This window comes from Varroa destructor, unplaced genomic scaffold (genome assembly GCF_002443255.2).
Source record: "Varroa destructor unplaced genomic scaffold, Vdes_3.0 BEIS01000002.1, whole genome shotgun sequence".
Classification (NCBI taxonomy): Eukaryota; Metazoa; Arthropoda; class Arachnida; order Mesostigmata; family Varroidae; genus Varroa; species Varroa destructor.
Genome location: NW_019211455.1, coordinates 33,683,728 through 33,698,797, shown reverse-complemented (window position 1 = coordinate 33,698,797; position 15,070 = coordinate 33,683,728). Strand labels below are relative to the sequence as shown.

General features: G+C 43.3%; 1 protein-coding gene and 1 long non-coding RNA gene across 13 annotated transcripts in view; one reads left to right on the top strand and one right to left on the bottom strand.

Moving 5' to 3' along the window:
- LOC111245979 (glutamate-gated chloride channel-like) overlaps nt 1-15,070 on the top strand; it is a 74,876-nt gene that overhangs the window by 26,278 nt on the left and 33,528 nt on the right. For 10 of the 12 annotated variants that reach the window (XM_022795082.2, XM_022795084.2, XM_022795087.2 and 7 more), the window contains 2 exons: nt 6,936-7,013; nt 12,608-12,694. In XM_022795082.2, coding sequence (XP_022650817.1) covers nt 6,936-7,013; nt 12,608-12,694 — 165 coding nt within the window. Of the gene's footprint in view, nt 1-6,935; nt 7,014-8,801; nt 8,943-9,150; nt 9,176-12,607; nt 12,695-15,070 lie in introns of those variants that run through there. The other 2 variants (XM_022795092.2, XM_086981159.1) reach the window with 2 other exon arrangements.
- LOC147757699 (uncharacterized) lies at nt 9,769-14,773 on the bottom strand. The gene is made up of 4 exons (XR_015321947.1): nt 13,102-14,773; nt 11,635-11,804; nt 11,146-11,170; nt 9,769-10,995 (listed from the first exon to the last, which is right to left on the bottom strand). It is a non-coding gene; the product is annotated as an uncharacterized LOC147757699 (long non-coding RNA).

Below are 15,070 nucleotides of genomic sequence, written 5' to 3'. Positions count from 1 at the left end.
ACCCATAGCTGAACGAGTAGCATCCGGTGGGGTTGACTGTAGGGATGCTACAGATTACACAGCTGGTGTCTGTAGGATGACGCGGTGGTAACGTAGTCACGGACCAAACTTCGAGACGCTTGCTGAAGTGGTGGCATGGGTATTCCGTGCGGGAAAAGATCCAGTCTAATGAATCGATGCTAAAATAGAGTAGGAGAACCGGACCTGAAACTGAATATTAGGTTACTTGTGCGTGTTATCTTGGCGTAGACAAGTCGAACATTTGATTTACGAACTGCCAACAATTAATACAGGCGCAAACGGAACAGATGTTGATGATGTCGAATGTAGGCTATTTAACCGAAAACAATGCCTACACAAAAGACACGAACTCACAAATAATAAAGACGTCATGCTCCAAAACGTTCATTAAAAAAGAAAGGATAAACGGTACTAAAATAATCACTGCCTCATTTATAAGTGGAACACACTTATAGGAATTAAACTTAACACTTTAGCGTCGGGTGTAAGATCGCTATACCCCCACACTTCTTAAATACAGTTTACAAGATCCTTCTGAATAAGTTGATTTGGTAGTTACATATGCATAATTTGACAACATGTAGGGAAACAAGTAATTCCAAAAACTATGTTATAAGAACGTCGTGTAAGAAGACGACCAATGAAGCTCAAACTAAATTTTGCTGTTGTAGTTATTCTCGTTAGAGTAGGCCATGAGTCGATACGAGCGCTACTATTGATCGGTCGAGGCGACAAGCGAAGAACAGCCTGTCCGTTCGTTTATCGGATCGCGTCTAAGGTAGATCTAGGCCAAGGCCAGAAATGTATGAAATAGAACAACGTAATCCTATCGCAACATGTGGCGGAGGCTCAATGAGCAGGTTAGCGCCTTACAGCTAGCTAATGCTAAAATGTGGTATGAGACTACGTTATTGCTGTCTTCTTCTATTCTGCACTAAAGCGTGTCTGCCTTTCACTGGTCCTTCTTATCTATCCCGGCTCGATAGCTTTTCTCAGCCGCACGGTTCAAGTTATCGAATGTAGATATCGATGGTTCGGTAATGTGGTGGCAAACCTCTAGGAAGCAGGACTTGTTGATCTGCCGTTCGAGACCTGTCCCAGCAAAATGCTTTGTTAACATAAATTCTAAGTCATTTTATGGCCTATATGTAAGCTTGCTTTCCAGATGCCCGAAATTGTCGAACGCATTTAGTTGTCATGACACGACTGTGTCGATGTTCTACGCGATTGTGAAAGCTAAAGCAACTATTTTATATTATACGTTCCATAAATTTGGGGTTGTGTTATGCAAAAGTCTCGTGGGGCTCCTTTAAAAAATCCGGTTGTCAATCAGAGTAAATGTAAAACTCACTGTAGAAAAATGCACCATAAACATATCTCATTGATGACATTTAAACTGACAATAGAATTAGTATTTATACGCGAAATAAAGAGAAATACGTATCCATTCTTGGACTTAACGGTGCTTTCAGGCGAGATATATTTTGAGGTGGTAGAAGAGAACAGATCAAACAAAACCATTTATACTTATCGACAACACTTCTGCCCTTGAGAGCGTTCAGGTCCTGGGTTTTTAACCTGAAGTCTTCTGGGGAGGGGGGGGGGGACTACTAACTCTGCTATGGCTTCAAAGCTTTAGCTTTTGTGTGCTACATTTATAATCAACGTTCTGTCATGTACTGCAAAAGCAAAATGTTTTCTTTTGTTCGCTAACCACATGCTTGTCCTAATTTATTATCGGCTATTGTGAGAGGTAAATATTCGGGCAGAGATATTCATAAAAATAGGTGTGGCTGCAGCCAGAGAGGTGGACTGCCAGTAAGCAGGTGCTATTGCTACAGGGATAGGCCAACCGTTAGGCTGACACAGGGACAGTGGGGAAGCTGTAGGGTGAGGGGCTGCGGTGCATTAGGTAGCTCGGGAAACACTGGTCTGGCTGAGTATCTGCGTAAGTCTGTATATGTACCTTTATACAAGTGTGGCTCTTCTTTCTGCTAAACGAGGGAACGGAGGTATGGGAAGGCCCTTTCTCGATTACCTTCCCGTTCTCCTCATGTTCCCTTTTCCTCCTCCTTTTCGATCATTTCTTCCTTGTTGTTATAGACAAAAACGAACAGGCAGTGAGCTAGCGGGGGAAGAGAGCGCACTTTCACACCAACACCAAAACGAGGCACAGCGAGAGGGAGGTCCCGCAGCTGCGACAAGCCAGTTTGCCGGGGAACAGTCGAGAACAGCACAGTGAAGCGTTAGCCCTCTATCGTTCTGCTGACGAATACCTGTCGTTTCTTCGTTCGGTTCTTTGTCGTGATCTGCGCCTTCTGCAAAACAAGGAACCGGAAGGTTTTTGCCGCTTATAATGCTCATAATGCAAAGGTTCCTGCTCTAGAAGGTTGAGACCGTCTATAAGTTTCGTTAGTCAGGTGAAGAAGGATCGAAAAGGCTAGCGATAGCGAAAGCTGACTGGCTGGCGTGCCCAGTTATTTTTACAGGGTTTCTGGGGGCCACAACACTCATCATTACGTAGGCATTTCAAAATTAGCCTATTATGTCGTGTTAAACGAAACGATTCTGCTCTGTATATCGTATGTACTCTGAGCATTCTGCAAACCGGTTCAGATAAAACATGTAGCAACTGCAAAAAACGCTGTTAGATGTCTGTTGTGTAGTAAAAACGTTAAGGTAACACTAAGATTTTTCTAAAGAATGACCTGCATAATTACTTTGTGTTAAGTGATTGCTTTGTTCTTGATACGAATATATATATTATAAATTAATGAATAAATGCTTGTTCACGGCTGATTGTTTGTTACTGCCAGCCAATGACAAAACTGTACTAGTCCGCTCAGTTTTGTGGGATGGCTGGCAATATGTATACGCTAATGAACCGAATTGTCAAGTACTTATTAGATGATTAGACAGCGTGTCAGGAAATGGCGCTCGACAAAGTCGGCCGAAGAGGTGGCTAGAGGTATTTGAGCACCTGGCTCAGGCTCGAGAGTTATCGGCCGATTAGATGACACCGAGAGGGACGTCCTGAGTGTCGTTCGACTCCTATGTATGGGACGACTACACGGGGCAACTTCAAAGAGGATCTCTATCATCATTTCCTCTCAGAGGCAGCCGAACTTCTTGAGTAGTAGTTTTGCCATTACAGGACGAACAAGGGAACATCCAAACAATTTGTATGCTAAACGAGCATTGCTGGAGGAACAAGGGCTCAAATGCAGCGTGTTCCTTAGCTCATTTTATAAGAGCCGCAAAATCGGCTACTTGCGCAAAGTTCATCACGGTGGAAGTCAGTTCCTATACCGGATCAGTTCGAACGGTTTAAGACAGTGCGCTGCAAAGACCTAATACTTACTGAAACGTGCTCTGAAAAGAAATAACCCTTACGTCATTCCTCCGAGATGAAGCGTAAACGTGCGGTTCCTGCAGATTTTACCTGCCAAGACAAGGTGAAAGATAATAGCGAGCATGTAACGATACTGTAAAGTTCGAAATATGCTGCGGGAAGGATCTATGAAATCGCCCTTAGCAAAAGTATCCTATGTGCTACCGGTCCGAAGGGGACCACGGCCACTCCTGCCCAAATTAGCTGAGGCTACATATATATATATATATAAACATATGTATATCGAACGTCCTATCAGTGCCAATCACATGTAAATACAACTGTACATTAGTTGATGGTGTGTGATTTTCCAAACTGCGGAATATAGACTGAGCATCTCAGTGCGTACGTAGCTGCAACAGGTGCCGGGGTGCTAAACAAAATAGGAAAACTACATCTGTCCTTACTCCGTTGAGTAGAAATCTACACGTCTACCGTTGGGAAAATGGAAAAATTTGGGATCGATCTTATCGGGCACGGCCGCAGTTGCAAGAAATACTACCACCCTAACAGGACTTTGCCGTCTTGACGGGAAACACGGTTGTGCGTAAATTCGCACTGCAGTACAAGGACTGTGCCTGTCAGTTAATTCTGAAAATAGCCACGATACGCATAGGGAGAGTTCTATAGAAGGCTTGAACAGTGCGACGTTAAATCAAATTGCCGCGGGATGAAAATGTGTCGCCGAGTACGTTTAAGTTGCTAGCAATTTTCTCGCAGACACGTTCAGTGTTTATGGAAGCCAACACGTGGATAAGTGTGAGCCAAGTAAGCTATATAGAAAAACATCAGTACGTAATGGGCCACAAACCAATTGTAGCTCCCTCGTGGTGCTATATTTCCATCGTACGTTCGCTATTCGATAACTAACGAAGTTGCGTTATGGGATTTACCGAGTTCAAAAGTGCTGCCTATCCAGTTCAATCGATCGCCGCTGCAGCTACACTAAAACATAGTGACTGTTATCGTGGGCGCTGCTGAACCGTCACAGTGCTTCATGTACAGTGGACTTTTCTTCATAGTCTTGACCGATGAATAACCTTTTTAAATTTTGTTCTATCGCTTTATTGAACTGGTGACAAGAAATCGGTGTATCGGCGGTGACAGTTTGGACTTTGACACTTCGAAAGTATAAATTGAAATTGGCACACGACATTATAAATCAGGTGATCTACCTTTATAACTCTCATAGACGCTTAAGAGAATTAAGGGTAGCTCTTGCAATCTGCCTTGCAGCCGGTGTGTTTCTTTGAGAGGCCTACATTTGTTTAGGTCAAGGCAGCAGATTGCTCTACTCCGACCGTGTGAATGGGTCGGCAGTCAGAAACAGGCTATCGGTCTATCAGGTTTTCCCTTCTAGGGAACCCGCTAACGATAGGGGTTCTCGTTCCTCGTATAAGAAAACTGGGATACTTAACATAGAAGCGTTTGTCCCGTTCGTTCTTCTATAGCCCCCGTAATCGCCTTGAACCCTGGGTGCGTTTGTCCCTGACGTTTACCCGCTGTCGGAACGTCTCTCGAAATCAAAAACTACTTAAGTCTGGTTGGTCCCTTTTGTGCAGTTAGTCGATATGGTCTGGGAGTCAGCAAATGAGTCAGTCAATCAGCCAGTTGTTGTGCGTGTAATAAGTAACGCAAATATTTAAGATATTTTTGGCGGTGTAACGGTTTTCACTGGAAGCGTTTTCCATTCCAGTCCTATCAGCTTCTTTGAACCACTTTTTATACTCATATATTAGTAATTCGAAGAGTAGTGTTTGGGTTATAGGGGGGTCGAAGGGTGTCTATGCACTAATCCAACGAACACTCCAGTCGCTTGCAAACACTCAGGACTCATCTAGTCTGTCGGCGTCTGGTAATTGTAGTACTAGTGGCGGGGGCATTTTATGCACTAATGCATTTCTTCAGATGGACAGCCAGGCCAGCAATTGCTCTATCTCTTTCAATCGATGTGAGCTCATCCTCGCTGCTGCTGTGCGGCAAAACTGCAAGTGTTTTTCGCTTATCCGAACTGGCAGTAAGCCAACAACTCGCCCGTTTCTTCAGCCGGTCTATCCGCCGTCCGCACGAAACGACAACGAAGATAGCTAGGAAAAAAGTGAGATAACGGGCAAGAATAAGACAACGAGTCTTCGAGAAAGAAATCAGCGCTAGTCAGAGAAAATAAGAGAGAGAGCGCAACGAAAAGACAGGAAAGATTCGATGAGATGCACGAATGTCTGAGCGACTGTAGCAGTAGCACCAGCAAAAAGAAGGAGAGAGTGACTCCGGGTCGAGCGTAAAGGAAGCAGCAAAAAGCGAAGGCATATCTGAAAGTAAGTAAGATCAGGGAGGGAGGGGGGTCAGGGTACGGATGCTAAAAGTAGTGGGGTAGTTCTGCTGATTCGGAGCAGGAAGAGAGGGGTGCTCTCTACGCGTGGCTGGCAGACGGACGTAGAAGAACTAAATATTTGAGACACCAGCATAGAGACGGTCGCAGCAGCGGCGACGACGGTGTCAGCAGCAGACGCAATACAAGGAGTCTAAGCCTAGGTGCAAACGTGTTCCATGGCAACCAGCCGAAAGGGACGAAAAGGAAAATTAGAAAGGGATGTTTCGAAGAATGACTTGCGCACTAAGTCTGTCTGCTACTTGTCATAGAGTAGCACATCCAGTTCGTCTTTACAGCAGCAGCAGCGATAAAATCAACGGAACGTACAATGGATGATGCCCTCTGATGACTTCGTGCGCCCACCATCGCTTCTCGAGAAACATCTTGAAGTGCTTCAATGATTCTCAGCTTCGTCTAAGAGCAAAAGAATCCTCGCAGGAAAACTCATCTAGTTAGCTTCTTCATTCTTGTTTTTCAATTTCCTACTTTTGCCTATGACAACTCTATGCAAATGGAACGACGGACATTAGAGCGAGACTAGTGTCGTTCCAAAACATCATGTGTACACCCTCTCTCATCCCCTTCCGCGCGATTCCTACTAGACTCAAGGTCTTTCAACTAAGCCACCCGACTCGCCAGGCACCCTCGGCTAAAACCAGAGACCCGTAAAATTTATAAGTGATTTTGTAATGAATTCGAGCAACCTAGAGATTAGAAGAGTAATAAACGTAAGGTTAAGATGCTACGAAAACGATCATACTCAGTGAAATATAAATAGGACGCGTAGCGAGAAACGCACAAGGCGTGTTGCTGGTGAAAATTAGGGAGTTCGAAAACACAGACAATCGTCGAAGATATGCGATGGTCTGATACACACGCACGACTCGCTGTTAACATTCTTGTTTACATATATATGTACATCTCAAATTAAAAAAGATAAATAGCAGAGTGTATGCACAATTAAATCAGTCGTCACTGTTAAATCTAGCATCATTCACTTGCTTTTGCACTTCTGACCACTGATACGATTACTGAAATCTCCGTTAATTAACCCAATTCCTAAATCAGATCATCAGTGCTATACGTATAGCAGAATACTCTTTTTTATTAGCTATTTATTCATTCAATGGTACCTGTTTCGTGTATTCGCAGGTGGCGGGTGGTGTCTGCGTCAGTCCTCCCAACAGGTCACCACAAACAACAGCAAATTCAAGATTTGTCGGATGTCAGGTAAGCTTAACTCTATTTTTTTTCTACTGTCGCAAACTAACCACACGAACATGGCTTGAAAACTTCCTCTTGTTATTTTCTGGAAATGACGATCACTCTGTAGGTCGGCTGCCTGTTGTAAAACCCTGTTCTCTCAATAATTATTCCAACAGAAGACGACTCAAGGCAATAGGCAGGTGACAATGGAATGCGTTCTAACAGTGGTGCTAGTAATAAATTAGGAGTCTAAGAAGTTTGCAGCAGGTGGTTAAGACGGTTGAAGTGCTCCTGGCTGGCTAATTAGTACCTAATTAGACATGATTTCAAATGAAGAAGAAGAGGATGACGTCAATGACAAAATAGCGGCTTGACAACAAAAGAGAGTGCCGTGTCTTCTTTGAGAGAGCCGGTAAAGTCCGGGATTACGGCGACAAGGTTTCGTTGTACTGTTGTTCCTCAATGCGAAAATTGTACACTCACAAGCCGCTCGAAGGGACGTCGCCGTGACAAGAATACCAAACTAGCAACTGTGATGATGGGTATGACGGTGATGACATTGGGATCGATGATGGTGAATGCGGTTATGGTCGAGCGAATGACCCCCGTTTGAGAAACTCTCTCTAGCCTATATCAACCATTGCACGATGTTTGTATGTCGACAAAACGCATGTTATGGGAGCGTCTTCTCTACTAGCTTTAAATTACTCATGCAATCAGTCCCCTTGATAGCCTTGTGGGTTACGTATTTGTGTGCCAGTCTTCGAGACGCGTTGTGGTTTAGGTTCGAACTCGGACATAAACACACTGCGTTTTGTACTAAAGGCCAGCCGTCTCATGGAACGCCTAACGGCGATACGGCGAAGGTGTAAAGTTCAGAACATAGAGCTTATTAAGCCAATAGACGGCTATACATAAGAGGACTGTCGTCAAATCGGTCCAATAAAAAGAGATTGATATGATAATTCGCCTCATTACAGATGGCAATAAATAAAAAGAAGAAAAAAAAAGCTGATAGTGTCTTGTAATTGCCGCTTTGTTTAAGTTGTTAGTAATCCTTGTCACTGTCCTATATACGATGCTAAATGCTCATATGTACAATAACGCTATAATCAAAATAAAAAACACGATGGCGGTGAGATTCTGACTTCGACCCAAATATCCCGCTTGCAATCGAGAAGGTCATCTATTATGAACGCTTCGCATTCTCTTCGGGCCCCCCACCCACCTCGAGAGCTGACCGGGAATATTAGCCTAAAGCAGACTCGCGCGCATTGCAGTGATATCACATCCGTTCAACGTTCTGACAAAGGACATCTTTACTAGAAGGTCAAGCATTTAATCTCAAAGCGCCGATCCCATTTTTCTTTCTTTCAACTACAGTAGCACCATATTTTTCGGTGTTTTTTGGTTCTTTTTCGCGGCTGTCTAGCCATGGTGCGGTTGTGCGCCTTGTGGCGTGGCTATCGTTAGAATATGGAGGCTTATTCAGTAGAGTACTATTCTAGTTTTGATTACGCTGTCAAGAGGAATTGGGCTAAAAAGATCTAGTTAATATTTAGCTTCATTCTGCCAACATCGGCATACACCACACGGACACGAAGCGATATGTCCCTTCCACACGTACCCTTGATTTAGGGCGGCTATCAATGTCCCGCCTTCTAGATAATGTAGGTTTTTGCCAGCCTTGCGGGCGCTTATACTCGTGGACCTTTGACATGCTCACGATGTTATTGCTTCGTCCAAAAGTAGACATCATTATATATCAAAAACTCTCGTTTCGATTCTGCAACGATAGCTCATATTCGGATAGACTCTATGCCGCGATTTCATTGTAGCTGCGCAGATAAGCTGTCAATTGTGTGATGTGAACCGATGTGTGGACCGGGACTATGATGCTGCTTGAGGCCAAATTTCTACAGCTAAGTGTCCTACTCGTTATTATAGTAAACAGTAAGTGTGTGTTTAGCTCGACTAAGACGACAACGTTAGGAACTGACACGATCATTTCACGCAATGTTCACGCTTTTTACGTGGCGTGAGTACGGCGGACTAGCACAGCCATTAGGATGCGTTGCGGCAGAGGCAGCCAAAAGAGCCAAAGCTCTTCGAATTCTGCAACTAGCTAGCTAAGGTAGTCAAACCAAGTTGGTTTCAAATGTACAAACACATCCACGAATGTACAGGTAGGCAGATACGGATACAGAATATAATACAGTGGGGGTAACTCTCTCTATGACTACATATAGCAATACCTCATTATTATCAGTATTAGATTAACATTGAGTGGTTGCCGCTAGACCTGTGTACTAGCTAATCACAGTATCTATAGGTCACTTTTATGTATGCCCTCAACAGCCTCGATTATTTACTTGTCATTCTGCCGCGCATGCTCTGCTTTAAGCATGCCCACCGCGCACTACCTGGAATTTTTTTTGTTAGATGGTAACCAATCGGCTTGGCATGTGCTCTCAGCTTTCGTAATGTACAAATATTTGTATTTTTGGGTACACCTTCAATTCAAACAACTTATTGCTCACCATCCCATGATGTTCTTAGATCTGTCACGAAAGGTTCGCCAAAAAACAACGCTATCGCCGCCTCAGTGGACGTTGCCACAGCTTCCGGTAGCGTCAGTATAGATTCAGTTTCTTTTATTTAAAAAATAATGCTGTTTAACAATGCTATACTCATTGTAATAATTTCCTGTCAAGGCAAAAATCGTAACAAGCTTTCTATAAGGCTATAGAACACCGGCAAAGTTAAGGCAAAAAAAAAGACTTGTCGTTTTTGTACGCGGTTCATTTTCGTGTCTTATCGATGCTGTCCATAGTGGCAGTGTTTTCTTTTTGTATAATAAGTACGCTTCGTATCTATATTTTCTAAGATGATTAGTAGGCAAACGCCGTAGTCCGTCATTGGTGAAATGGAAATCGTTCATACTCTATACGGTTAACTTTTGTATTGCATGTAATATATTTACATATATCTCAATGCGATTATGACTAATATATATTGTGCAGCAGTCGAGAACCCTGAAGAAGGTCTGAGTGTTGATCTTTGACGAGTATATACTGCACAAAGTTATTCAGGGGTTTTATTTGTAATTCTATTTTGTTATTGATGTTCCTAAGGCCATCATATATTGCCATTGCAAATGTGTGCAATATTTTAATGTCATTACAAAGGCCTCTAAGGAAAGTATTTGGCCTCGCCATAGTGTTGCAATAATTACGATCTACAAAAAAATAAAGTAAAAAAAAAAACTTCTTTTTAAGGTATTTCGTAGTACCACTCTCCGGCTTTTTCGTGCTGTACGATTCTACCTAATTCATTAGATCTGTTTCGTCGTTTTAAGTCTTTCCAAGCTTCAAATTTATCCAGTATAACCGTACATTTTCTTCCCTCGATATGGGCGGTGAAACCCATGGAAGTTATTGCCTCATTCTTCTTGACATATGCTGACCGGGGAGCTTAACGATAGACTCTCGTTCCCTACCTTCCTTGAGTTCCTTGTTAGTCAATTTCGATGTCCTTTCTGCTGCTGGTCCTATTTGGATTTCTCATAGTTCCTTCGTGCTGTACTTGTTTCTGCTCATACGTTTCCTTCTTTCCGCTAGCTTGTGCTGCATATTCCGGTCCATCTCTTTATCCCCTCTTCTTCGACAGGGCCCACCTTCTGCCTACCCGATCGTCAAAGGGCATTTTGCCCGTCCTTATTGTAGTGCCTACGTGTCGTGGACGTCATATGTTTCATGCCTTTTCAAAACGACGCTGCTTTATTTAAAACTTGTTTCCGAATTTTCATGGGTTCTCTGCTGGCTGTTTTTAACAAAACCATCGTAATCTACCTTCCTCTGCTAACTGTGAGCTGATGTTTCGTTGTTGTTTCTCCAACTCTTATTGGCATATCGATTTACCAGCCCCATCTTCGAGTTGGTTCCCAAACTGCTCGACAACCGCTTCCCGGCCTCTTGTCGTAACCTACCGCTGTGGACTCTTAGAACTGTGGAGCAAAAAAAAAACTAGGTCAGGCTCCGCTAAACCGAACCCGTTCAAACTGCCCCTTATTAAGTGATTGCACTCCGCATCGTTTTTACACGCGAGGCTGAAAAATTGCGATCTGAAGCGTCGTGTGAGTCGTCAGCTTACTTACAGCTCAGCTGGCCGTCACTCAGCTCCTACATTCACCAGGAATAGAACGATACAGGAGAAATATTAATTCAACGTCTGTCTTTTTTACGGCTTTATGTGCGAGAAAATCAGTATATTTAAAAATTAATTAGCGCAAGCGGCACTCAGTAAATTATGCGGTCGTTGATAATACGTATACATATTGTAAGTCCGGTGACAATCTAATGATCGCAATCGCACCTGGAGCGACCGCTTTAAGCGTAATTAAGGCTGCATTTAACAGAGCAATTAGAGATATTGCATGGCAATGCATATCTGTGCGCCGGCGTTCCCAGAAATTTTTTTCCAATAAAAAAAATGAGGAAATCATTCATACTTTTCCATCATTGAATCGCATTACTTTTAGTTTCAGATTGACAAGAATTATACATTGTTGCTAGTACAAGTCCTATCTAAGATATAGTTTATATCCGCGTAGTCTGCATCCGTAATTGTAATGCATATTACTTACTACTTTACGGTCCACGAACTCCCACATGTAGATAAACGCTGTATACTCAATATTGAGTACGTTCTAACGTGTAAATAAAATCGCACTGGGATATGGAATTTATTCAGATAATCAGATCTAAGAAGATAAAGTGAGTGAGCCTGTATCAGTGAATAGAGAGAAGTCCAACCCTGAAAAGTAAGATATCTCTGATTATAAGAGAATGTACGGAGGGATTTTTATTGTTTACTATAGGTCATGACTATTGTTATCACTTTCGGCCATATTCATCGACTTCATCGAACGGTTTGCTTCTAACTGCTCTTTTTAGCTTTGGTCATCATTACTATCCATTTCATTTATTCCTCATCGTCCCCTTAACCATGAATTTCTCTCAATTTGTACCGCTTGTCTGTTTTCTGCCTCAGCTTATTGGCGTTGTTATAGGAACAAAATCGCTGTGCGAAGGTGAACGTTTAGTTTTCCTTGGATCAACTCGTTTCTCTTCCTACTGATCTTCGTTGCATTGCTTTGTTGGCCGTCAACTTAAAACAAGGTAGACGGCTCGGGCAAGCAGCCCGAACGAACGAGCCTTGAGTGCTATGACAGCCGAGCAAGCATTAGCAGGCCTCCAAAATAAAATCGGTTCAGGACTGCTAAGCAGTTGAGTCGGCCAGCTAACACTGTATTTGATATAGTGACCAGCTAGAAATATATACACAGCTGGCCCAGTGTTTCCAGTCTGACAAGTCACTAGCTGATGGTCGTATTGTGACAGCTACAGTTACGAGTGAACATGTTAACCCGGTATTATTTGAGAACACAACTGCAAAAAAGTTGTCTGTTTGCAAAAGCCACAAGGATGCGCAATGACTGAGGGTCTTACCGGGAGGGTACTTGTCATGGCACCACTGTCGTTGTAAGGGTCAATAATTAGTTCGAATTGGCTTCATGCGTCTAACGGTTTCTGCTTTTTGATTCGTGTCTTCTACAGCTCGCCCTCACTATACCAACAGCCGTTGCCTCTACCGCAGGCTTTTCGCAGCAAACCGAAGAGCCCATATATGACTAGCGACAAAGAGTGAGTACTAGCCACACCGCAATGCATACACACATACGTACGCGCACATACACATACATATACGCATATACTCAGGACAATAGTCATCGCCATCAGCGGCACGACCACGAGCACTAATCCATCGTCTCTGCTGTGCTGTGACTATTAGTCCCTGAATGAAATTTATAATCATTAGATGGACTATGGTCTGCGCGCGCTGTAACTTACATCGTTCGCTTGCGCATTGACCTGCTTCGCTCGAAGGTCATCATGAATTAGCATTATCGCTGAACTTCCCGTATATGCAGTCTTATACACACGCATATACTCACAAAAGTTTCATGTATATAAAGCTAAACTATACGGAGCGGTAGTGATGTATGCATGATATTGGTATTAGCTAGCATTCCTCATACTCCAGTACCTACCCGTAAGCAGTTGTCCTACAGTGTTCCACTGAGGCGACCAAAACGACGCTACTTGGTTCCAATACACTACACTATCATCGTCGCCATGCGGCCTGCCCTAATTACTTTTAGCAGAACATATATTCTTGTAAACGTACGCATTATTATAGTAAAGGAACCAACAGGCCTCAGTTAGCCAGTCAACGAAAAGGTAGGTAAGCACCAGCACACGCGATTTACATGCTGCGCCTTTTACCGCTTGCCTTTTGCCCGCCCCTTTCAACCTAGACCTTGGCACCATACTTCACCGTTTGTTCTCCGCGGGCAATACAGGATAGACGCCTCCCAAACCTAGTCGCCTCCCACTAAAGAAAACGGAAGTGAGAGCGAAAAAAAAAGTTCGGCGGTAGGTAGACAAGTACTTCATTGAGTGACGTTTGTTTCTTGTAAACCGCTTGCCAGATCTAAGGCAGTATAAGATATACCGCACTGAGATGCGCATATTTCTTCCCCTTTCTTAAGCGCCACTGCATAAACAGTATGGTTGTCTATAGCATCACCGTTTTCTCTAGGATGGGTCTGTGCTTGAAAAAAAAGAAACGAAAAGAGTTGCCCCCCACCGAAGCCGTAGAAGACAGTTTTTCCTTGTCCTGAACTTCTTTTTCATGTCCTGAACAGCGAAAGTTATAAGTATTATATCCTTTTTCAAAGGCGCTACTGTTTGAGGTCTTTGCTGATATGAACACAACTTCATAAGGAGCACCGTAAAAGCAAGATATTGAGTCCTAACTCTTCTTTTTCGTCCGCTTCAAATCTATTGTCGCTTCAAATCTATCGTTTGCCTACAGACGGATTGTTGAACTCAGGTAATTTAATTATCTGAATACGTAAGCAAGTGTCAAAGTGGTACCTTGCGCAGATCACTAGATTAGGAACAGAAAGGCATCATTTCGGTTTCAGGTTGGGCTTTCTAACACAACACGGGAGGTTTTCAGTAAAGAGCAATTAGAAACAGTCGCGTAGGCCAAAGATGGGTTTATACGAAATGTAAACAAGCGGTCGAAAATATCGCTAAAAGAAACAATATACTTAGTTGGCTATCGGCTGCGTATCTTGTGAAGCTATGCGGAGTGAATCGTATGAATGGCACTAGCACGAAAATTTGTTATGGAATTTTTAGCCTCGCCGATGCTATACGGATCGAGCGTTGCCGCAAGTCTATAGCTTGAGATTCGAAGTTAAAGTGCTGCCGAGAGAAACGAGCGATGGACTCGCCTACAGAACGTTTTGGCATCCGATAGTTCAATATAAGAAAGGCTGAATGAGTGAGGAGAAATGATTGGACATGGGATAAAGCAGAAAGAAAGGTCGTCGTCTTTTACGTCTGAAATTGAGCCGTTCTGACGAAATTGGCATTAGTGAGCGCCATAGAAGAGGTACACCTCCGACGGAAGCGAAAAAGTGAAGCCAATCGCCGACGCACGGAGGAAAGACGCGGACAACAGTTCATTCATCTCTTCCGCCTCTAGAAACAAGCTGTCACCAAAACGATCCTTTTTCCGAGCGAATCACTTCCAGTCAGTTCGAAAATTTTTTATCATTCACGCAGCGATTCCTCTTAGACATCACACCATCAGCGGCCTCGCTACGTGTCGGCGCGTTTCTTCAGTAATCGTAATGTTCAAACTAAGAAGGCAATGGAAACGCTACAAGAAGTCCAAGAAAAAAAATAAAAAAGAAAGTTACCGATAAGAAAGCAGACTGTTGCCGCTTCCTCTTTTTTGATTCCTCCATTCTAATATCGGCCTCCAGCCTCCTTTAGCCACTTTTTCCACAAATGCCAATAAAGCAGGGCCGCTCTAATGGTTGAGCGTGTCACCTCCAAGGTGACGTATTAGGCCCAAATAGCACCAGCTTTGCGAATTCGAATTTAACTTGTCGTTACTTCAGTTTTAAAGCAAAAGTGTTCGCCGGCGTTATTTTCTCCGTC